We start from the raw sequence: 26,178 nt of genomic DNA on the forward strand, positions 1-26,178 counted from the left end.
TTTTATTTTACCTTTTTTTGCTCATATGAAACAAATATAATAAATAAATCCCTTTTTTGACCATTTGGCATTATCTGAATGTACAACATCTAAAATACAAAACTTGGTAGAGTAAATTACAATATTCTGCTAAAAACATGTCGCCCATCTGGAATATTTCGATTGACATTTGCACAATGCTCAGCCCAACTGCCCATGCATTCAGCAGCAACTTGAAAGACTTTGTTGAAAGACACTTTCTGTGTAGCAGTGCACAGACACGCGAACACACACACCACATTCAACACGACACAAGAGGGGCCTGGGGCTGTAGCTACTCCAAAAGCTTCTATGCTAAGTATGTTTCAGAGGCAAGTTGTGCTCGAGACTGCAGCATTGGAAATTAACATGTATGGTCACTCCAAGTTATGGAAACTATGTTACACTAACAATCTGTTAAAAATCAGCTGTAATGAGATCTTCACTTTGGCATGGTTTGGACAAGATCTTGCACAGAAGATTTAATGAACTAGAACTGTAAAAGTAACTACTACATGCACCCAAGATATTATTCAGTTTACAAAATGTGATTTGGTCTCCATATCAAAGAGCAGAATAAGTGGCCTACATTCCATGAACATTATTAATCAGTCATGTGCTAGAACACATTAATTTCCAATGCATTACAGGATATATAAAAGGTGTAGCTAATGCTCTGCACCGAGTCTCACACAGTATGCAGTTACTAATGAACAGTTGACTTCTATTATGTTCATGGAGGGAGTCAACACAAGTCAGAGGAGCAAGTTCACACAATATCATGCCCTAAAATATCTCCGTATTTTTGCCTGTTGATTCATACTAATGGCACCTTTAGTTAAGGCACTTACTGAAAATTCTAAAGGTTTAACGACAGACGAGATGGATTTCAACTTCTTTCAATGACGTTTTGGTACACAAACCAGAATCTTTATAAAGTAAGAGTAACTCGCATTGAAAGAAGCTGAAATCCTCAAATCAACTGTCAGCAGATACTACGGCATCTGACAGGCCACTTAAAGATACAAGTTCAGTAATGAAAGTGAGCAACAGCTTAAAGAAACAAGGAATCCGTAATGGATGTATCTTACGCACGGACCTTACATTCTTTGGAAATACGAGATGGTCTTGTTCTAGACAACAAATTGTCTTCGCAAGATGTCTTTAGTTCAGGAAGTTACATTTTACTTGTCGGTCTGATGCAAAAAGCTAAATTTGCAATTGGTTTTACAAAGCCTATTTCATATGTATCTACACCTTCAGATTAACGTAACAATAAGCAGTTGTCCCTGTGGAAAATTATAGCAAATAGACAGGAAATTTGGGGTGAGTAAAAAGCTAATGGACGTACTGTCGTGCAACTTATGTACCAATGTATGCAGAGCTGAGATATTGACAATTGTGGTCTGGTTAACGAATAACAAATAGGGGTACATTAGATTGAAATATGTGGTTTACATCTTGAAATCTTGTATATCATATTGATGAAATGTAACTGAATAAATGGCAAGGAAGGTGTCTCAGTACTGTTAACATACCATGAACAACTTCCAAAGTGTCCCAAGTCAACCTCAAACATGTCGAGACAATTTGGTACCGTTTTCAATGATATGCACAACTCATTCACCATACAAGATGCCATTCAACATCAATGTCATTCAAGCAGACTTTCCGGATGCTTTCATTCTTTGCTCAAGGAGACAATAGCAGCTAGGAATGAAGGGTGAACGGAAATGCAGATAACTCCAGAGACATTTCAGCAGCTATGTGAAACCTGAGATACTGTCTTGATTCTAGATGGGACTTCAATGATTGCAAACTAAAGACTACATCCTAGTCACTCGCTACATTGTCAGGACTCATCACTCATATCATCTACAGTGAAGTGAATCACTTGGAAACTTGAAGCAAAAACTTGTCAATAATATCACTGGCAAAATACTGTAATCTTCAGATCAAGTAAAACATTAACATTGTCAATATATTATTGATACAACTACAAAGCTAAGAAAGACTGTAGTGTCGCTTTGGTAACAGATATTCACAAGAATACAAGGTGATTGTCCAACTTGACTTATATTGAATTCGCTTTATTCCTTCAAAACACACTTTTAGCTGTGGACAAGCATTCCTAGACTCAGATGCACTCAATTAGAAAACCACCTACAGCTCTTGACAAAACATTCACATGAAGAATACATCAGTGCAATAAACCATTGATACAAGGATTATGCCTAAGCAACTTTCAAATCAAACAATCTTCTTAGTGCAACACACAGATTTTGAAATTACTGTAAAATATTTCATTCATGAACTACTTTCAGTTAATTGTGAAGATAGTAAACAGAGTATAGAACATCTTAAGTGGAAGGGTAACGTGTAGGGATTACAGGACATACATACTAGAGGGAAGCCAACAAGGCTAAATTCACTCATAGGTGACAACAGATATTCATTGGAATCGCTATATTGTGCAGCTAGCCACAAGATATGTGCAGCGCTGTAACATATCCTGTGCATCATCATGTAAATACTTCATCATCACAGCCAGTTGGATGTAAATTTACATTTGTACAGTGTGGAGAGGTCTGTTTCACAGTTGCCTCCCTTGAGTGTCAAGTTCCCCGCCATTTGTTGTCCACCTGAGACGTAGTTACCCCATTGAGTGTTTGAGCACCATGGTGACGCGATCACAGCAGGTTAAACAGGCACCTGAAAGGGAAATGTATTCTTTTAAAAACATTTGGAAGGCATATGATCCTGTTGGTTTATTCAACTTTTAGCAATATTCCAGCCATACAAATCGGGCAGAGAGGAGAGAAAGAAGAGCGACACCATAAACCAGCTTCACTAGAACATAAATACGCTGTAACTGCAAGTTTACCCCGCTTCATTCATAAATAGGACAGCAACTGCTGTAAAAAGTTGATGTTCATTTGATGGTGCTTAAATGCACAACCAGTATTTTCTTCTCAGCCAGCCATATCTGGCAGCATGTAAAAACTGAGCCTGGCTAAGTCAAGTGAGTGAGAGAGTATGGTTTTACGCCACTTTTAGCATTATTCCAGCAATATCACGGCAGGGGACACCACAAATGAGCTTCATGGCTAAGTCAAGAGAGTGGATGATAGGACAAGCAAAGATCCACAATGTTTGTGTACAATGATGGTGATATTGGGTTGAACGTCGCGTCCAAGATTATTGCACATAATAGCAACATGCATGCACATATGTGGCTGCATGTACTAACCCAGACTGATGCCGATTTACAGTGCTAGCTCACTGAGATACCATGCCTCAGTTTAACATGAATACCCCACTGACACAGCATACTGACTCCAAGCCGACCAGTGCTTGTTTCAGCCCCCTTAATGCAGCGTTCCAGGCGGGGAAACAACAAGTACCGTATTTTGGTATGAAGCAGCCGGGGATCAAACCCCGGACCTTCCTCTCTCTGAGCAGCCGCTCTACCAGTAGACCATGGAGGCAGTCTTTGGGTACAATGATTATCAGACCACACCCAGATCCACCTGATGCTCATCTGAGTCGGCTCTTGAACAAGGGCATGGAGTACCAGGGACCTATTCGGCCATAGATTACAGACAAGTCAAAATTCTGAAGCATGGTTAAGACCATCTTCTCAAACACGTCATCACATTCACTAACCTAACTTGTTCAAGATCTACTTCATACGCATTTCCTGGCGTGGCAATGCTAAAGCATTTCTGACTGTCAGTGTCACTCACTGTGTCATGCGGGGACGAGAGAGTTGTCTCGGGATGCTGCGAGACGAAGAAGCGAACATCCCGGTCTGTGTCTGCCTGCAGCTTCTGCAAGGTAGCGATCAGCTCTTCATGCTGAGGGTTCCGTTGCGAAGTGAAATATTCTGCAAACAAAGACAATGAACTGATAAAAACAGAAAGTGTGAACATTACCTCAGATTCAAAATGACGCAACAGCAATAGTCACATTTAAATAAGTCTTCAAGGGTTCGATATGACACTCAAGTTGGTCTGACCACACTTCTTAGGACAAGTATATGGGGACCTGATTAATCTGCACCCTCCCACGGTCTTCCAAAGAGGATGTGCGTGCGTGCGTGCATATATCTATCTATCTATCTATCTCTGTTAAATCTTAAATCACTTAAACAAGAAAATTTGAAAACTAGAACCAGAATCCTAGATCCTGAATGGTTAATCTATGATGAAACGTAAGAATTTCTAAACAATATGATAAAAAGAAACAGTTGACCATGAAACTCAGGACCTTGTCACTTTATACATAGAAACTGGTTGCAAACCACTCTTGCTTACCTAAAGGCACAATGCATTGTGCTAGGACTTTAGCCATAGACAGGCGTACATTGGGTATTGCATCTACTCCCAGATTTAAAAGGCTTGGAAGAAGTTCCTCAGCAAACATCGCAGGAGGTAGTGAATTCTCTTCCAGGATCACATGGCAGATTTGGGCAAATCTGCAAAACAAAGGTAAACAATGAGCTTTGCTGTTAACTCCAATCTCTCAACAATATTCCAGCTACATGGCGGATGACAGATCCATGCGGTCGGGTTCAATGATATTGAGTGAGTGAGTTGGGTTCAACGCCGCTTTTAGCACAACAGTCACATCACGGCATGTCAGCTTAATGTGGGAGGAAAGCCCAAAGTGATGCAGGTCTCAGACATTTTCCACTTCTGTGAAACCCACGAGAACGGGTATGGTTCTGACAAACCTAGAAACATAATCGGGGCGAACCGGAATTCGAACCCACAATCATAGGTTTCCGGCGTGCCCAAGGTACGCAACTCTGCAGAGCGAATCGCGGTGCCTTAGGCGGCTGGGCCACCAATGCCACCTCAATGATATTAAGATGCCTCTTACAACCAGCAAAGGTAGATGGGGAACCATTTCAAACCTGGGATCCTCATGGGATGGAAAACAGTAATTAATTTAATGTTGCTACATAGCAATGAGGCATTTCACAGTTCAAGGCTGTGTATGCATATCTACAGTGAGATTATCATTTACTGTTAACGATCTGGATAAACAACCTTATTCACAAATGCAATGAACTCTTCACAATGTTTCCCTCAATGACTTTTAGGAGTAAACAATCTGTGGAAAAGAAAATTCAAGGCAGGACCTAGTGACTTGACTTACATTTGTCTCCCGATCCAGCGGGCACTCAAGGCAAATTTGTCAATAACTTCACACACCAGTGCCCTCAGAAGGTTCTCTTCATTTTCCTCAAACATCCTATGTAGAATTATGCTCAGCTGTAAGAAACATTGTAAGTACGTAACAGACCAGGAAGGTATCACATGAAAGTTTTACGCCAATCACTTGAGGTTAAAACTTGGTTCTTTTGACAAGACACTTTCTCTACTGGAACATATACAACCAATGTTCAGATATCTTATGGAAATGCTCATACAATTTGCTGGATGTTTAACACCACACTACACTATTCCTTCACATTTCCCCATCAATATCAATTACCTAGCCTGAAAAATCCTGTCTAATGTCCCGGCCCTTGGGGATGACAATCAACAAATCAGCGACCATACAATACAATTTAGTTCCACATTTTAAGGCCAGACACTGCACCTTACAGTTGACAAAATGCTTCACAAGTATTTGTTAGTTTTAATTGGTTACAACTTTGAGGTATACATATTAACAATTGAAATAGAGTCTTTTCCAGGTGATGTTGCCACCGGTTGCCATGGAAACATCCAAGATGGCCGCCGCAAGCCTGAAAAAGATGGAAATTAGTTTCAGTTTTTCTCTAAGACCAATAGAGATATTTATATAATTTCAATTGTATAACAAAGCTTGTATGGTGTTGGGTGCAATGACAGAAAGAAAAATTAAAAAAAGACTGGCATATATTTTTAAAATAATTTTTCAAAATTTCCCATTTTTTAGGTTGATTTTTACCCATAATTTATTTTTTAAAATCAAAATGGCAAACAAATTTCAAAAAGTCTCTCTGTTGTTGCGTAAAGTAATCCTCTGCCTATATGTACACCAAATTTCACCCAAATCGGGCCAATAACGGTTGAGATCTATGCTCACTAAGATCCAAAATGACGTTAATGGAGAAAATGAGGAAATAAGTTTGTATATGGTTTTCTTCCTTCAGCACCTATTAAACACTTACAAAATCTTAGTTTACTGATGGGATGTATTCAAGATACATAAAACAATGCATGTACAAAGAAATAACAGGACTTAAAACTCCCCAGCACCATACAACAAGCCTTCAGCTGCCTCAACATGAACTCGGTCCCTTTTTTTAGCCTCCCACTTTGCACTACGTTCTATCTTAGATGTCTCCTGGCTTTGTTTCCTTGCTTTGAGGGTTCTCACATTATCAAGTCTTTCAATAGAAGCTGCTGTTATTTCATTAGCTTCTATTGCAAGCTTGTTCATTACCTGAGTAATGTGACATGTACCCTCATTGAACGAAGCTATTGCAGACGCCACTGCCCGATGCAACCGCCTTGCACCCAAAAAGACGGTCTTCGGACAACGGGACTAGATCACGGAATGCAAGCATTCATTAGCATTCTGTGTCTTGCCTTTCACCATCCTCTTAAGGAGGTTTTCATCAGACATTCTTTGATACACAGGTACCATCTTTTCTGCAATTTCTGCATCGAGACAATGTCTGATGTTGACAAAACTTCCTTAGTATTTTCAACAACAACCTGTGAAAGAATGTTTTGTTTTTGTTGTAATGTCTTAGGATGGAGACCTTCCATTCCAAAAAAACAGACAAAACCTTTTCATTGCAGCATGACCAAGTCCTACCTCTGACAGAGCATAAAAATGTCATTGACCTGAAAGGGATTGGTACCACATTGATAACCTGACCTTTGTGAAGTGTAATTTTTGGCAACACACATCTGACAGTTTTTACATGTCAACATAACGTTTACAGCAAATCCAAATCTATCAAAATCGTCACTCTTTTCAAACAACAAAAGACCCTGTTCGTGACATGATAGGCATTCATTCTCTTGAAAAAAAAAAATCATTTGTCTCATGTCAATAGACATCCATAGAGGTTTTGGTTCATCATTGTCAAGCACGGGAGATTTGATATTTTCATCAGCTTTAAATTTTGATAGTTTTATGTCGCTGCGTGAAGTTGCATTCAATAAAAAAAGAATTCTCGCCTTCATTGTCTCCAACGGGGATGTTTTCCCCAACGTCGTGGTCCCCGGATGATTCCGATGCATCTAAAACGTCCAAGCTGTCAGAATCTGACAGGGATGATCGCGCTGTCAACACGGGTCGTAACTCTAACACCGCATTTCGAACGTGCCTGCTTCAACTGACTTGCCCTTCGCCTCCTATTCTAACCATTGGCATGTTGTGACCCGTGTTTTGACCTCATTTTAAAAAAATACAACAATTTTCAGTTAAGAAAATATCAAAAACGATGTTTGCCTGTCAATCTTTCGCAAAGCAGCCGCCATTTTGTATACCTACCGGAAAAGACCGGTGTTTTGTTGCTAAGCCGAATGGTGCATTGTGGGATACGTTTTACTTTATTTGGATCGAACGAATATTCCCGAATGTTGCATTACGGGATATTTCTCCTTAAATGGTAATTTACGTACGAATGACTCGCGGGAAAAACCGACGATAGCCTCACGTGGAATATCTATTTTTAGAATGTTTTTGCACAGAAAGATGGCGGAAACGATCAGCTTTCTATCGATGTATAACATGAAGGGGTTCGTTACAGCTGCGGGGGCGTTGTCATGGGTGAAAGTTGAGGTTTTTCCACATTGATTACGATCATATTTAAAAACAATACCACACATTATGATTTTAATAACGTTTTTTATTCAGTAAATGTACACAATATCGTAAAACACATGTTGCATCACAAAGTACATGTATTATATATGCGAAAAAAATCAAAATCTCGATTTTGACATATTGAAGCAATTATGTTAATTTAAGGTGCCGTGTCTGGCCTTAACAGAAATCACAGTTAAGTCAATAAATTAATGCAAAACAAATGTGAGTGTTCCTTGCTCGCTATAATAAAGTGACATTTCCATCTGGACATTCATCACTCACTAAGGTTCACTACACGATGGCGGACATAATATATTTAACAAGTACGAAAAATAAAGCAAAATTATTATTCATCAATAACAGTCCTGTTTCTTTGCCATCGGCATTGAGGACAACCCTATAAATTCCAGCTAATCCCTCGTGCACGCTAGGTTCAAACATCTCAATGAAAGTTAACTTACCAGCCTGTAGGCCATGTGTCTGACCTCGGAGACCTTGTCGGACGCTAAGGCAAGTGACATGGGGACGATATACTGGCGGATGTCTTGTGGGCTGTACAGCTCACACAGGAGAACCAGCTGGCTGGAAACACAATCACACTATCAACAACACAATGATAGCACATGGACTCTTATAGTGTCGTCAGGGCCTTTGTTGGCAGCATTGAATATAATATCTACAGTACATCAGAGATATGTGATAACGAAACAGTTGATAATCTTATCTCTTCGTTTCTATGTCAACTACTGCAACTTTCAATAATATTAGAAGAGTGGCTCGATTGGACAGATACAACACTAAAACAGACCCCATACCATTCTAAATAAACTACCACTCTTTATCTGTGTCTATGAACCTTCAGTCCTGGTAATTGTTCGCCACTTGACCTTAACAAGTTTTCTCTCGTAACAAGCATAAGACACTGGCCACCATGGTATACTATTCCATCCCAGTAGGAGTGAGGGTCATGGCTAATGGAAAGCTACAAAAAGATCAGCCAAGGTCAATCTACTCACACAGCTAGCTCCAGCCTGAAGCGCCAGTTTCTATGGTTATCTGTAGACATGAAGTCCTGCACCTTTTTCAGGTAGCGCCTTCGAACATCAGGCCGCAGCAACTGAACAAAAATGTCAATGGTTAATCCAAGAATTCGGACAAGATGGATACAAATAAGATTTCAACATTGCTTAACCTTGACTTGCAAGAATAAGGTACTATCTACAAGTTGTGCTATTGGTCAGCGCCGAAACCTATTGTCTACTCGCCAGAACCTGGCTTTAACATCATTTTCAGTGCATTTTAGTGTAATTACATGGTCTATTTGCTGCTCTTACTAAAAGTAAAAAACACACACAATTTAATTGTGACCTGGCCTTCAGACTAGTGGTTATAGTGGTTTAAGTCACAGACCATTAAAATCTAAATGTCAATAATCATTCTTAATAATCAAAACTTTCCCTGCAACAATATTAACCTAATTGTTGGCAGTCTTGTATCGAGTAGTATTTGTAAAATGTCATGTCATCTTTGGAAAACTGGTTTACATACCCTCAGAAAATCAGCTAGGTGCTTAAGAACACCTATCCTAACTTCGTCTAAATCTTTCAAGAAGCCATCAAAAACCGGCACCAAATCCTTGTGGGTGATCTCTTCACCAAGGATCATAGCCATTTCATGAAGCGAGAAAGCCAAAGTCCTTCGAACTTTCCACTGAAACAGACAGTAATATTTAACTATATGAGCATTTCTTAGTGTCCACCAAATTTTGGTTTGACCTATACATACTTATAAAACTTCATTAAAACATCTGGACAAAAATAGAAATTCAGCAATAAAATTTGAAGGTGAATTTGAGGTTCAACCAGAAATTAAAAACATGAACTGCAAACAATGTGAATCTTGGGTTTGGAAAAGTATAAAATAGTTTTGAGAAAGTGTAAACTTGGCATGTCTGACCAATCCAATCGTGATTACAGCATAGCAATGGATGGGTTCACTTATTTGTTGTGGGGAAACCACAGAACTATGAAAAACGGATTCATGAATGTCAAATGAAAATTGCATAGGGTAATAGACCACTTTCATGATAAACTATGTTTGGTCAACAATCTGAATCTAGACAACAGATGTTAAGATGACATTGAAATTGAAGCAATTGCCACAGAATACATACAGTGCAAGACAGGGAGCTAACAGAGCATGCATCAGCCATCGATCAGGTGACCAACCAGCCAGACCACGGACAACACACAACCAGGAAGAGTGCAGATACTTAGAAATATAGTAAGTAGGGAGTTTACCTCATTTACCTGCATATCTTGGGCCAAAGTTTCATACAGGTTTTTAATGCAGTGCCAATTTTGTCTGCCGAGTGTGTAGGCCACAGCAGGGAGATTGTAGGCACAGTGCCGAGTGATCTCGGTGTCCACAGTCTGGGCACGGGAAGGGTCAACCATGCCCAGGTAGTTCTCTAGGAGAGACTGCGGCACAATGTCCTGAAACAGAAAAAAAAGAAGAGAAATGAGCCTGTGACATAGTAATTTGGTACAATGAATATTATTGTACGTCCCTTGGGACACAATATGAGTTATTCTGGGTCCATTCTATACATTTGTGAGTACTGGACAGATGTGTGCTTCACGCAAAACCCTGGCAACGGCAATTGTCTATATGGACTCTTGGCTAGCAAGTCCCATTTTCAGTAGTAAGTGAGTGAGTATGGTTTTACGCCGATTTTAGCAATATTCCAGCAATATCACTGCGGGGGCACCAGAAATGGGCTTCACATATTGTACCAATGTCAGGAATCCAACACGGGTCTTCGGCGTGACGAGCGAACGCTTTAACCACTAGGCTACCTGACCACCCCCATTTTCAGTAGTGGTCCACAAGGTTTCGCAATCACTTAACATGGATATCCCCCTCAAACACAGCATACTGCCTCGACCTGACCAGTCCTTGTTTAATTCCCTTTATCGTGTTAATGCCTTGCGCAAGGCAGGATTTGAAGTATCATTTAATGTCTTGGTGCGCAGCAGATCAAAACATCAACTTTCCCCCTTCAGGCAGACGATTTAGCCACATCACTAAGGCTGTATATATTTTCCTTTGGCTTAACTATCATGATATGTCAATGCGAAACATAAGCAATTATTAAAAGAGACAGCAGCTGCTGATGAAAGTAATTTAAAGAATATATTGTGGAAATTTAACGAGCTTAATGACAACCTAACAATGAAAAGTATGGATTACAGACTAAATACCTAAGTAAGTTTGAATCATTACGACAACAAAGATAATGGCAATAAACTCTGATCAAAACTTAACAGGATTCATCTGACAAACATCCTGCCCTACAAATAGTGGTACAAACTTCACAAAACACATCGGGGGCTTACCTGTTGTTGAGCTAGAGTGGCGTCATCTATGAGTGACTGTTCACGAAGACTGTCGTGGGAAGACAAGGATAACTCGCTATCAATGTAGCTTATACTACTGGTACTTAGATCTGAAATACAGAGAAAAACAATGCAAAAAAAATACAATACAATAGACATCCACATTACCTGGTCTCAATGACTTAAAGTACACAATATTGCAGTGATTTGTGGTTAGGAAAGTAGCTCAAGGCATAATTCCATGTGTTGAGGTGAAATGTGTTTTAACGTTAAGATAACTGCACTCATATAGCGACTGGCATGCACGTGTTTGTGTGTGCAAGCCCACTGATGCCATGTCTCACTTCATAATCGAAATCCCACTCAGACAGTATACTGACACAAAGCCGACCAGACCTTGTATTATAGCCCCTTAATACAGAGCGCCAGGCAGGGTACCAACGAGTTCCATCTTTTAACGTCTTTTGACATGTCGCAGTCGAGGACTGAACACCCGAGCTTCCGCTTTACAGGCAGATGCTCTATCCACTAGACCAGGGAGGGGGTCCTGTGTTAGGAGTACCAATGGTACTATTGAAGGGTTAGCCCTTCCTGAATTTAGTTGTTAAATTCCAAAACTGTATTTAGAAATCCTTGCGGGGTTTTATAAATACCTTAATTTAATGTATGAAGTCAAACTGTAACGTGGCCTACTCTATTTGTTTTATTACATCCTTCAAGGTTCATAGAATGAGCAACCAAACAAACTACTGATGATAACACTTGTAGTCAAAACAAATTGACATTTCATTTTTATAATGGCTCCATCAGCTACATATTCAATGAACAATGTCTACATTATCACAAAACTTTCTGAAGTAAACTATTGAACATCATGACCCTTTTCGTGTCATGCAGACTAATTTATTTACTCTGGATCCGACGATAGTGATTGATATTATAAGCAGTGATCCAAGGCATTGAGATACTGAGGGTGATATTCCGATGCCTCGAGATACTTGACCTATGACATGAGGGTATATACATCAATACACCACAATACGGAACAAAAATCTTAAGTACAGTAGTGTTCCCTCGATATTGCAACCTATATTAAAAATATGTGAAGTGATCGGTGGACCGCAAAACTCAGTTATTTACAACAACCACAGTGATATTACCACTTTTGACGCCTTGAATTAAACTTCTTAGTTGTCATAGAAAGGATACATTTAACAAATGCCAAGCTTTGACTCCTCAAAAAGACAATTTGACAATCGTATGTCAACATTACATTTTCACAATCAAACTAAATGTAGCAAGGGAAATCCCTACGGTAATGGATCAAAAGTTCCATACGTAAAAATATCCTGCAACCACGATCAGCTGTACTGAAGTGCTAAGCTAATGGTTCTTACAACTTGAAACATATAAAGTAAACATGGTAAAAGCTGAAACTAAAATAACACGATATTGGAATATCTTATTCCCGATAAAACAATTTCAGATAGAATTTCTTCTGACCATAGCATCAAAATTCTTTGAAGTTGTACCATAGGGTACTATTTAACTGAATCACCGGCAGATTGGGAGAAAACGTGTGTACAGCTGATTTCTATTTCCGGCTTAGTTTATGAGAAAATACACACGATAATCTTTGCATATAACTTTTCTGAAAGAACCTGAAGTTGACAATTCAGATTGAAGTACACTGATTATTTTCTGGTGTTATAACATGTGAGAAAGTTACGCCTGAAGCTTAACTTCAGTAGGCTTGATATCATAAAATATTTTTCGACTGAACAAAAATCATAAAAGGTCCATTTGTGACATCTTTTATGGTTTGGAATTTTATAAAAGCTAGAGTACTGTTATCTGTTTGTATTCATTGCGTATCGAGGTATGTATTAGATCGTATCGTATCAAGGATGCTGAAGTACATAGTGTATCGTGACCTTCCTGTATCGTTGCAGCCCTCCCTGTGAGATACGAAGACACCAACCAGACTTTTGTTATCAATTACCAGAATAGGTTGTTCGGGGCTAGTTCTAACCAAGATCTCCATGGTGGCTCCATCAAGGCATCTAATATTACTCCAAGGCCTATTCAAGACAGTACCAAATACACAAGTTTAGCACCCCCCATTTTGTACCCATCAAAACTCTACTTCATTTGTCCAACTTGTGAAGTACATATTGTAGTACATAAGGACATAAATAATTTAATATGTTTGGAAAAATTTGATACTGCTTGTTGAGGAATAAATGTGATATATACTTTAAGAACTCTAAATTAACATACATTTCTGCTTTCTCTGACAATATTAAAGCCATCCTTACTATGCCTGGTCCATATCTTGACAGACATTTCAGATTTTGGCAAGAAGGTAAGTCTATTTGAAGATAATGGTAATTTCTCAATCCGCAGTCAGAAATTTGCAGTTGCATCTTTTGAATAAAAACAGGTCTCAAGTTCAGAAGAAATTCGAAGCAAAGACTTATCAGTAACAGCAGAAGTCTATGTTCTGGGAAGATGTAAACTATTGTGAATACATATGCAAGCATGGAAATCAAAGGTAACCAGGATGCAAGCGCTTGGCTAGTGGAATGTCTACTACTACCCAGATTCAATCTCACTCAGAACAATGTACTTCCTGTGCCAATTCCTTAAATTGTTCTATAGTCAACAACTGTATGATACCGGTCTTTGCAATACAGCACTTCACAAGAATAAAAGAACCGGCCTGGGCAAGAAAACACTTCCACAACCTGTCTGTGGCTATGAATCAGTCACTATTTTAATGCTACATGTACAAAAGATATAAAGTGTTTGAATAAGCTGTTTCATTGCCTTGATTTCAGGATTCTAGGAATGTTCACACCGAAGACTATAATAAATGGTCCCATTGACCTTGTTTATGCCATTTTTAAGGTGTCAATTTCTATTTCTCGGTGTTGGAATTCAATTGAGCATTTCAGACCTACTATATTTTATGCAGAACTGCTAAAACTCATAAAATAAATAAAACAAAGTTATGTATGTTCATTAATGGTAATTGTAGTTATTTCATTTTGAAAAAAAGGCAGGGGATCAGTAAAGCACACGGATCAAAGACCCCAGTAAACAGGACCAATGTCTGGTTCCAAAAGTGAATAATAATCGTGGGATGTTTTTCATCACAACTATTTTATCAAAGCAAGCCTTTTGGAATTTATTAAATATAGTATGCTAACAAGAATATTTTTCATCCATCTTGAAAGTTGGTGAATCATAAATAATAGCAGCTGAAGCAGTGTTTGCCCCTATCTTCTGTATTTACCACGATCTTCTGTATTTGCCCCAATCTTCTCATTGATCTACTTTTCTATTTCTGAATCCCCGGGTTTACCTTTCCAACATTATGTTCACATGAATTTGTCCATTCATTGGTTGGTAAAGTAGATTTACAACTGGCTTCATTAGAAATATTGTGAAAATGTTTTTTTCACAAACTGATTTTTAAGCGTGTACTTATTTTAAAATTGCTATCGTGTATTTAACCTTGATTTTCAAACTGTTGTTTGTTACCTTTGTAACCTTCATTATCTCCTACAAAGACTAAACAGAAATTGCTTCTCATTCCATGCCACTTACCTTGAACAACACCATCCACTACGGCCATAGGCACTTCATTGATCTGCTGCCCTATCACGTGGGTGCTGCCGATATGGCTAACTGTCTCTGCCTCGCTAACAGTGCTCACGCTAGCTGTGTGGATCTTCACGCCAGCCTGCTCCACAGCAGTAGTCTGAACAACGGGTGTTGCCTTCTCACTTGCATGCATCTGAGCTATGCTCGTGGACACATCCTCTAGGCCTCTTGCAGACATGGCCACATTCATTTCTGTTGCATAGACCTTTTTATCGTCGTCCTGCACCTTTGCAGTAATGTGAATGTTGGTTGGCGCTCCATCGACCAAATCAAAATCCAGGTCAACTTGGGGGAACGGTGGGCGCCAGAATTGGAAAGAATTGAAAGACTCTGTGCTGTCAATATGTACATGGGTTTTTTCTGAATGTCCTACATGGCTGCCAGCAGCCTCCTCCCCAGCTTCTACAGACACCAAGGAATTCTCAGCCTCTGCAGCACAGGAGGTAGATGTCTTTTCATTTGATTTGTCTTCACTTACTTCGGTCTTCTCTTCCTCCTTTCTCTGTTGGTCCTCGGTCTGTTCCTCTTTTGTTTCCGAAGTATCAGGATCACTTTCCGGAGAAGCCTCTTCAGCTGACTTCTCAACCTCCACCTTCTCAGGTTTCACAGCAGCATCACCGTCTTTCACATCACCATCTGTTGACTCCCCGATCTGTTCCAGAGTCACTGCTGATTCACTGCCATCAGTGGCCACTGGTTCTTCTACAACTTTGATAATGTTCTCATACTTTTCAGCTCGTATCTCTTCTACAGACCTTTCTTGATCTTCCACAGCAGATTTCGTTGTTTCATGTCTAGTTTTCACCTTTTTTACTTCTTCCTCCCCACCATCAATCTCCATGTTCTCTTCACGCAAATCAGTAGGATCTGAACAGCCGTCTTCACTTTCCCTCTCGTCCCTGAAGAGCTCAGCTTCCAGGTCATCGATATCACAGCCCAAAGCTTCTTTGGCAGCTCGTTTCAAGCTCATCTCTGCCTCCACTTCACTGAAACATGAAACCATATTTCAATCTCAAACCAAAATTCATCTCCATCCAAGAAAATTTGTAGCAGCTATGACTTAACCATAATATTGCCAAGTACAGCATAACAAAATAGCTGTATCACCAATTGAAACAGTGTAATATTTGGCTTTAGTGCAGACGTTGCATAGGTAGGCTTGACTTTGTTCTGAATTCGTACAAAGCTAGAATGGTGCCAAAGAGCATGACTGATGTATTAAGCTGGTCTTTAGACCAAAAAGTTGGGGGTTCTCATCTTTTAATTGAAAAAGAATGAAGTGCCAGTCAAAAAATACTTCAGAAAACCCTCTGTGATGCAAAATAAAGATCTGAACCATGTTTCCACTCTAATAACCTTTTCACTGAGTCTGATAAATCAAACATGGGAGATTGGGGAGCTAGTCTGCCCTGGAATCACAGTGGATTCAAGAGTCCAAGACAAGGAGATTTGGTGTAACTTACGTCTGTTGTTCACCATCAGGGTGGATGAAGGTGATACTGCCGTCCTCGTTCACCACCAAACCAGTGCTGTTCGGGTCAGCGAAGGTCGAGATAAATGGTCCCAGCTGTTGAAAGGCAGCCATCTTCACCTAGTGGCATGAAACAAATCTCCACTTTAAAAAACAACCATGTTCATTAACAAGTGTCATAAGATAAGCATGATACAGCCAAGTAACATGTATACCACAGTGCAGCTTGGACTAATGGCTCTTGTAAGAAATAGGAGAAAAGTAGGTCACAACAAAACAAAAATCTGTTTAATGCAGAGATGACAACCATGGTGCTTTTGAGCCTAAAATTACGTTAATACACTTGTCCTCCCTAATTGACATTTCTTTTTCAAAAATTGTTTACCTGCATAAAATATCTCAGATCAAATTTTTGCATGTTTCTTTGTAACTTGAAAAATCACACTGTCTTTCAGCAAAACGGTGAATGTATTGTCACAAAGAATATATGAATGTGGAGCTTGGACCACATGTTTCTGCAAGAATGCAGGATACCAGACACCTTTTTTTGTTGTTGCCTCACTAAAAAAACTTGGGAGGGTGGGTGTGCGTGCCACACAACAGCTTGAATTAAGTGTTTTGATTGCTAATGTAACTGTAATCACCAAAATAATACAAATTATGTTTGTTGAAATGTGGCCTCAGTAGATGTCACTGATGAGGTTGAACCACATTATTATGGACCTATTTTCAATTTCTTTTTCAATGTTTATGGTTTCCTTTGATATCCAATGTCAATGTTTCATCATAGTAAACCATGCAAACACAAGGGGTAATTTTTTTCTGGTTATTTTGAGCTTTCGCATCAGTGAACATTTACCATTTCACATACCTCTAGGCCTAACGAAAATAAGTGAAAACATGTTTCATGGTAACATAACATACTTTTTCACATTAAATTGCACTTTTCTATCCCACTGATCACTCCAAAGCTTCAATTAGGGTTGGCGTCTCTCTAAATGGACCACAGCAGTCAGGCTGTGTTCTTTCCTGTGGTGTGCACCTTGTTTCATTTGTTTAAGGCCATTGACACAATGTTGATAAATGTGACAGATTTTATATAACATTTTGACCAAATACCCACTACATAACCATCATTTACATGACTGGCAAAAGAAGCAGTGGATGGTGATCCAACAAAAACGGCAACAAATCTGAAAAAATGTCGCAGCATTCAGACATCAGTTATTGAACATTACTCCATAGTTACATACCCATCTTGACTGGTCACAGAGTAGATTTACAAAGAGACTGGCCAGGTCATTTCGTCGGACTTCTAACGATGATGCACAGGAGACATTCATGAAACACTCTGCACATGCTTTCCGTACACCCCAGACTCCATCCTCACAGAGATAGTAAAACTTGGGGAGCTGAAACATAAGTGGCATGTCAATGAACAGGGACAAGGCAATATAGTTGCTATTAGCATCACTGATCCATGCAGTTGAAATACCTGTAATTAGGCAACACATTGCAACATGACCATAATACAATACTTAAAGCATGGGCGAGTGAGTGAGTTGGGTTGAAAGGCAGCTTTTAAGAGTATTCCAGTTATATCGTGGCGTGTCAGCTTAATGAGGGAGGAAAGCCCATAGTGATGCAGGTCTTAGACGTTTACCACTTCAGTGAAACCCATGGGTATGGTGCTGACAAACCTAGAAACATAATCGGGGCCAACCGGGATTCGAACCTACAATCATTGGTTTCTGGCGTGCCCAAGGAACGCAACTCTGCACAGCGAATCTTGCAAACATAAATCAGTGTGCCAGGTATATTTGGCCATCATGTGTATGAAAGATGGCTTACGCAGCACAGATAAGAGCACATGCAAGTATCATGATACTATCAAATCCCACGCGTGGTGTACACCCGAGGTTACCACACACATGTGATGAGGACCCATACCAGGCCACACCTGAGGTTACACAAAAGTATGTGCAATGGGGAAACATACCATGCACACAGAAGTATGGTCAGTAATAATGGACGCAAAATCTCTCATAGAAACAAATAACTCTTCTCTTAAAAAAAAAAACGATTGTGAAAAGACATGGAAACCTTTGAACCTTGAACTGGGGATTTCAATTTCACTAAAATATGAAAATACACACCATATGTTCTTCTGTGTTTTCAGTTCCTACAACTGCACATAGTTCTCCAAAATTTGCAGCACAAACCTGCAACATTCAAAGGAACAAAACTTTGAATACACAATGGCTTCCCAACATCATTCTTTACACAAATAGTCTCATTACTGAAACAAAGCTAGACATAGATCTAAGAATGTCCTACAGCACAGTTGGAATTCAGGCCAGTCCCGCTGCCAGTCCCATAAATAAAATTAATGATGCATTGTTGTAAAACATACTAGGGACATGTGCACTGGGGCTGCAACGAATAACCTATGAGGCGACTACGATTCGTATCACGAATATAGGGTAATGAATGCTAATATTATTTCACGAATACATCAATAAGTCAGTAGTTGATGTATTATTTGTTATATTCAGTGAAACATTAACAACATAAGTTATTTGACATGGTTTGTTAATTATCTATATTATACATTTATATACTGCCCTTGTCCAGGTACTTAGTCTTAGTATCTACTCAAATGCTACAATGACCAGTTTGTTTAACGCCACACTCAGCAATATTCCAGCTATAGGACGGTGGTTTGTTAAATAATCGAGTCTGGGCCAGACAATCCAATGATTGACATCATAAGCATTGATCCATGCAATTTGGGATCGATGACATGTATCAACCAAGTCAGCGAGTCTGAGCACCCGATCCTGTTAGTCGCCTTTTACGACAAGCAGTCACCTTTTACGGCAAGTATGGGCTGCTGAAGACCTATTCTACCACGGAATCCTCAAAGGGTCTACAATGACCAGTGACCAAATTCCTGTCAAATTAAACATTATAAGAGTCTTGTCTTTAAAGAAATCTATGCATATCATATGTTCTTATGGATGTTTTAGGTACAGGGTATGTAAATGCACATGATTGCATATTCATAAATATTCAATTCTAGTGGCCACGAATAGCGAATTCAATTCATGAATGGATACGGTTCGATTCACTTAATATGCGAGTGAATCTTAACAGCCCTAATGTGCACATTATCTTGAAGTACCCAGTTTGCCGACGTCAAGCAAAAGAAAGCACAACAAATATACATCACAGGGATCAGTGATGTAGTATTGTAAATAAAATCGAAAGGTATGAGTACTCAAAGATCCATTTTCTGTGAACACAAAGATTTTTTTTACATGCACTTGGTGTTGTATTAAGCTAAATCAAGCACTGCAAGTACATAGAGTGATAGTATGTTAGCAAACCTGCAACTTAAATAGCACTATCCCTGTCACTTCGGCACTTAATTAAGATGTATCAGGCAGTGGAAATTTGGACTTGGGACTTATTTTCACTGCAGACGGTTGAACCACTTCAAATCAGAAATTTGTTTTCTTTTACTGAGGTCAAAAACAATTCTCAGCAAAGAAACCTGTGAATTCTACTCACCTTTCTGACATGGAAGAGTGGATCTGTGCACATCTCACAGTATCGAGACAGGAATTGACGCTCTGTGATGTCCTTCCCAAGAAGAGGTGCCATCTTGCTCATCAACTAGAATACATCAACACAGGGTATCAAATACTGTTCATCTAAAACTTTACACTTTCTGCACAACCACATTAATCCAAAAATGTGTATCATTACATGAACATTAATAAGTTAAGATTTGGTTGGTTTGTTGTTTAACGCTGCACTCAGCAATATTCCAACTATATGACGGTGGTCTGTAAATAATCGAGTCTCGACCAGACAACCCAGTGATTGACATCATTACCATCGATCTACGAATAAGTTGAGAAAATAGCACGTTGGACACTGACCAAAAAAAAGATTTTGTAAGATTCTGTTTTAAACATGTATGCCTTAATTACAAATTAGTAAAGCTTTTCATCTTCATATATTAATAAGACCTGCGACTTACAAATAGTAAAGTCTAAAATCATTCATCCTGACATCAGAAAACAATGTAAACTTTAAATTCTGGCGTTTAGCTGAATAATTTCTATATTATATATCAATAGATGCATTAATGTTTAGTAAAACAAATTAAAAGCATAGGAAATGCAATAAAATGCAATTTTTATAACAAGCAAAAGAGCTTTGTGTGAAATTGCAACAATACTCAACTACATGCAAAAACTTTTTAAGTTGTCATTGATGTTCAGTGAATGCATCTCTGTCATCAAAGCTGGCTGTGATATGAAACCAAGTCACCACATCCCAACCACTTTGATGGAAGAGACAGCACTTTTGCCTCTGGGACTCCGTCAAATTCCTCCTCGGGTATGCTACAAACTATGGGCTGAAAGGATTACACATTAAGGTATTCTGCTGAATGTGGCTATGTCAAAGAATCAAGCTCATCAAAGCTGGCTGTGATATGATTATTTCAACACACCACAACCACTTTGATGCCTAAATCCCCTGGTTTTATCTGCAATCACATATATGTCACAAAATCATCTTGATGGCAGTAGTGACTGGAAGCTCATCAAAGCTGGCTGTGATATGATAGAAGACACATTTCACCACCACTTTGATGCCTCCCAAACACTGATTGGTATACATGTAGGTACAAAAACAAAAACACTTTCAAACAAAGCACGACACCAGATGGCTGGCAGACCAACAGAGCTCATCAAAGCTGGCTGTGATATGATCAGAAACACATTTCACAGTCACTTTGATGACCTTGTAAGTCCAAAATATGTCCATTGTTTCTTTCAACTGGCTGCGACCAATACAACACTACTGATCCAAGCAGGCTGTGATATGGCTTTACAACACATCCCAACCACCTGGTCAGAAGTGGCATACTTCTGAAGAATCTGTCAGTGGAAAATGTTAAGTTTTCAAACAAACAAACTTGTCAGTGTTCAAAATTAAGAGGGGTTGTGGGTTGGCTTTCCGCAGTAGCAGTATGTGCCAAATACTTTTGAGTCAACTAGCCTAAACATATATTTTGGCATTATTCTCAGTAAATTTTTAGTCTTACTATATGGAGTAGTTAAACCTGACGAGGTCTTACTAGACCAGAAGATATTTACTATAGACTTTTGACTAGGAACTGAAAACACAACCGCAATAGTATCTCAATGGAGAGACCACCTGAAGTTCTAACAGTTTGATAAGGACAACATTACATTTATTCTTAATTTCAAACACTGTTTATCAATCTTAATACAGAAACCACCTAGGCAACTGATAGAACAATCTGAACAAGATTGTAGACCTCGGAGACACTTCAAGAACATCCAACACTGTTAATCCAAAACAAGAGATGGAGAGTTAGTTCCCTTCTCAGAAACATCAACCAACCTGTTCCTGAAGATTTGTGCTGACCTCGTCATGACAGGTGTCATGGCTCATCAAGGCTGGCTGTGATAGAGACTGGAGCCACAGTATAACATCCAGCGTTGACGTTGCATGACATCTGTAGTCTCACAACACTCAAATACTTCACTCAAACCACAACAATTAACAACCAAGAGAGATGCATGCCCAATGCTCTAATCACATGGAATCCAGTTGTTGCCTACGCTCTGTGCAAAAGACAGAGCAGTAAGATGGATTAGCAGAACATCTCACTACCCATGTCTTTCAGGCAGAATGCAGCAGATTTATCAAGTCTACAAAACATAACACCAATACACCTCAATACACTACAGCTTGACAATCTAGACTACAAGTTCTTTGAACACAATGTGTCACACTCACAGCCACTGCCTCTGTTCTGTAGTCATCCAGACTGTCTGGACAAGCCAGATCCAAGATCACTTGGATTACCTGTTCCTCAATGTCGGCTGAAAATAAACACATTGCATGACAATGAATGGAAGAGTATAGCCTAGGATAGAGCTCATCTGTTCTAATGCTACATATTGGTACCTGGTGACCAAGGAATTCGAGGTAGGTGTGCAACAATACATAAGGCAAGGATATGTATCTCGAAACAGGTCAAATGAATCTTGTTACATTGCGAAATGATTATTTTTTAATGATATGACATTTGCATATCAGTTATCACTGGTAAAACCAACTGAATGAAATGTCACATTTACCACGATTTTAACAGTTTATTGGAATCTAGGAAAGATGTACTTAAATCAGGTCATATATTTGAGACAGGGCTTGGTTAGAATATTCAAGGTTTTTTCGATGCATATGAACCATTTTCAAGGCAGAATCTAAACAAGACATCAAATTTCAATGCTTTTTCAAGCTTGTGCGAATCCTAAGGAGAATTTCAAAAAATTAAGGATTCTACACATTCCTTGGATGCCAGATCAATTTTTTACTATTATTTTCTTGTGCAAAGAACTTAGTGAGCTCCATTGACAGAATAATCTATTGTTTACTACAGAGTTGTCCCCCTTTGACCATTAAAAAAAGGACATGACTCAACTGCAAACTAGGACAAAATCTCGCTTATTGCAACATGTATTGCTAGTCCGAGCTTATTTTATAACGCTACAAGTCTGGATAGAGATCACATGAAACTTCAGCATAATTTATGTTTTAAAAAGGTAACTCATTAGTTAAAAACAACACACACGGACTTTAAAAGCAACCAATTTCTTTACATTCAGTTGACAAAAACTCTAAGATTCGTAACCACCATACCTTTGTCCACAAGCTCTTGCTCTAACAGTACGAGGAGAGCAGCTTGGCTTGTCTTCCGCACCTTCAACAAAAGTCAAATCTGTTTCCAAAATACACTTCAAAATCAGGCACCTTGGATAGATACTTCCTATGAACAGCAAACATAACAAAGAAAACATTTACCCATTACTTCTGTTAAGGAATATTTAGACTAAAAACAAATGCAGTGTCAATTTTAAGAAATAATTTTAATATTAGGTTGTACATTTGGCAATTATTTTATCCTTTTTTCAATATCCATAATTTCAGACAATCTAAACCCAGAGCCGTGGGCATTTCAAAAAAAAAAAAATATTACTATTCTGCAAATGTCCAGATCTCCCCCTAACCCAAAGATGAAATTCCTGTTTCACCTGGTTATTGCCATCGTTGAGATACCGCACAACCATTGGCAGGATGTATGTGGGCACAGCATTTTCAAAGGTTTCTATGTTTTCCTGACAATACACTGCTATATGGGGCACTTGCTCCATCAACTCGGATCGTACTGTTGGTTCTGAAAAGAATAAAAATTCTATCATTTTCCTGAAACAAAATAAATAAAAAAGGACAGAATAGTGTTGCATAACAGGAAACAGAACACCGACCAAAAAAAATTTTTTAATTAAATGATTCCAAGCATTTTCATTTGAGCCCTAACACTCCTTCAAAGAGAAGAATTCAAAATCTGATATTTGAAGCAAACTTTGATTACTTATTTGTGAAACCCATTTGTTTCCTAAACAGCCAGAACCAGAAATCAGATTAAATTAAGTCAGTCATGATATACAAGTGTCGGTTGAAGCAAGACAGTGACAATGAGTGACTATTGCATAAAACAAAAAATAGGTCAACCATCATTTAAATGATGACAACCACTTACCCGAATCCTCCGAGATTTTGACCATAGCTTTAAGGACGGCATGTGCCTCCTCTTCATTGGTGCCAACTGCTCTGAGCGTGTCCAGCAAGCCTCGGGCAACCATTTGTCTGCCACCATGAACACACATTAACACAAATCAATAACACTCATGTGTGTATCCATGAACATGTTGTTGCAAAAGAACATAACACATTTGGTATAAGTTATCCTGCATAAATTCATTTAACAATTGATTAAATCGCGTTTTCTCCAAGTCCATTGGTTAACATGTCAAAACATTCTAACATATCTTCAGACATTCACAATTACTTTTACCAAAGTGACATCCCATTGTTTTATGAATTTGATTATTCAAAAGAATACCTGTTGAAGATGTTGTCGCTGTCAAGATATTTCTGTAGTCTCTGGAGGGGCGACAATGTGTCATCTGTATCGTCACCAAGTCCATCATCGAAGCCATACCCTACAAACACAGAAAACAACTTGAAACTAGGAACCTAACATATAGCGAAATTTGCAAGACATCCAACCATGAAAGATACTTCTGTAAGGTTAAGAAATATTAACTTAAAAAGACATGTGAAAGCAGTATTATCTACAAGCATGCTTAACTTGTCAGCTAAGACTCCACATTCATCAATAACAGATGCAAAAAATTACAACTTTCGGGGAATCAACCTATCCATTTTTAACTGTACATAGCCAACGACTACAATCCAAAAAGAAATTATGGATACTGCATTTCAATACAAGCGAAAACTTTACTGTGTTCAACCCAATGCTCAGTTCTTGAATCAAACTACTGTTCACAGATATAGGATTCGTGTTCGCATAAGTATTTCAAGAGAAGAAAATTTCTCCCTGCCCCACAAAATCAGGCACAACCAAAGGGTAATCAAGTTGGACATAATTTAGCACAATAGCATCGACCAACTAATTGGTGCATTAAATCATTCTGTATTTAAATAATATGAACATCTGGAATTTATGTATCTATCAAACAAAACCATACCATCGATAAGTAAAACTACGGTTGCCTTGTCACTGAAAGTTTCCCCACAGGTAGCTCAATGAGAACTGAAGCCATGACATTTTGTAAAAGAAAAAACAGGTAGGAAAAGGAAATATCCATCCCCTTATTACATAAAAATATAAAATAAGCGTAATTATTGACCCTTGCAATCACGGTCACTTACAAAGCAATAAATCAGAACGTAATACTTGCGAAAAACAAGGAAAGGTTTAGCCCAACACGTGGTTTACATGGCGCCATGTGCATGGTAAGTCCACGATGTGCGTAGTAATCTTGACAAATTCATCTTGTGTCGTACACTAACAATAATACAAAGTATTTATCAACCCCAACAAAATCACTAACATATATCGCGATATATCTATGTCAAATATACAACTGTCGTTCGTGAAAAAATGCCAAGTCGCGATACTCACCTATGAGAGGAAGGGGAATTTGGCGCGCAAGAAGCCATTGGCCAAACTGTCGATATCGAGAGACCTGACCTACTTTGCGATAACAACGTGCTCTGCTTTCTCACAGCCTTAGTCATTCATGACTCAAGTACACACTAATGCAAACAGCTATCTACAAGTGCATCGCAAAACACTAACTGCTAATATGGTGCAAAAAATGACGGATACCTCATCAACAGTCGGTAATTGAAGCATCAAGCCGCGGCAAGCGAGTGGCGGGAACAGAAATGCAACGCTGAGCCAAGTTCAAAAGGTCGGCGGAAACCCCCGGTCACATGACCCCCACCATCATGGTATCCAAATCTTGGCTTTCGTCACTGTTGTGTTTGAATTGAAGGCCAAATATTCACGTGTTTTCGTGTTTCTACGGTTGACATCTAATACATAGGATACATTAATAGGAAACATAGCATCCTTACGCATAATTTATAAACCATGTGATCTTTGTATTGTTTGATAACAAGTAACGGCGCGAAACGACATGAAAATCCAAGACCGTGGGCACATGCAATTTTACCATCTTCTCTCTGTGTCAAGTATAATGACAGGACATATTAATGATAATAAATTTGTAACTCACCATCGTCTTGGGTATCATCTGAGTCATCAGCATAAAATTCAATATCTGAAACGAAATTAAGGTACGTTAAAAAAGGCGCAAA

General features: G+C 38.9%; 1 protein-coding gene across 1 annotated transcript; it reads right to left on the reverse strand.

Moving 5' to 3' along the window:
- LOC139454084 (serine/threonine-protein phosphatase 4 regulatory subunit 1-like) lies at positions 1-26,178 on the reverse strand (the record flags this gene model as incomplete). The annotated part of the gene is made up of 20 exons (XM_071235580.1): positions 1-2,730; positions 3,685-3,904; positions 4,335-4,495; positions 5,182-5,297; positions 8,301-8,421; positions 8,856-8,956; positions 9,388-9,549; positions 10,140-10,334; positions 11,238-11,347; positions 14,850-15,892; positions 16,370-16,497; positions 17,631-17,789; positions 18,534-18,599; positions 19,951-20,055; positions 22,222-22,307; positions 23,128-23,188; positions 23,520-23,662; positions 24,029-24,135; positions 24,392-24,491; positions 26,097-26,178. Coding segments are annotated over 20 exons (3,288 nt in total), but the record flags the coding sequence as incomplete, so codon positions are not given.

Source organism: Haliotis cracherodii, unplaced genomic scaffold, assembly GCF_022045235.1.
Source record: "Haliotis cracherodii isolate W230 unplaced genomic scaffold, xgHalCrac1.p SCAF_10, whole genome shotgun sequence".
NCBI classification, from domain to species: domain Eukaryota; kingdom Metazoa; phylum Mollusca; class Gastropoda; order Lepetellida; family Haliotidae; genus Haliotis; species Haliotis cracherodii.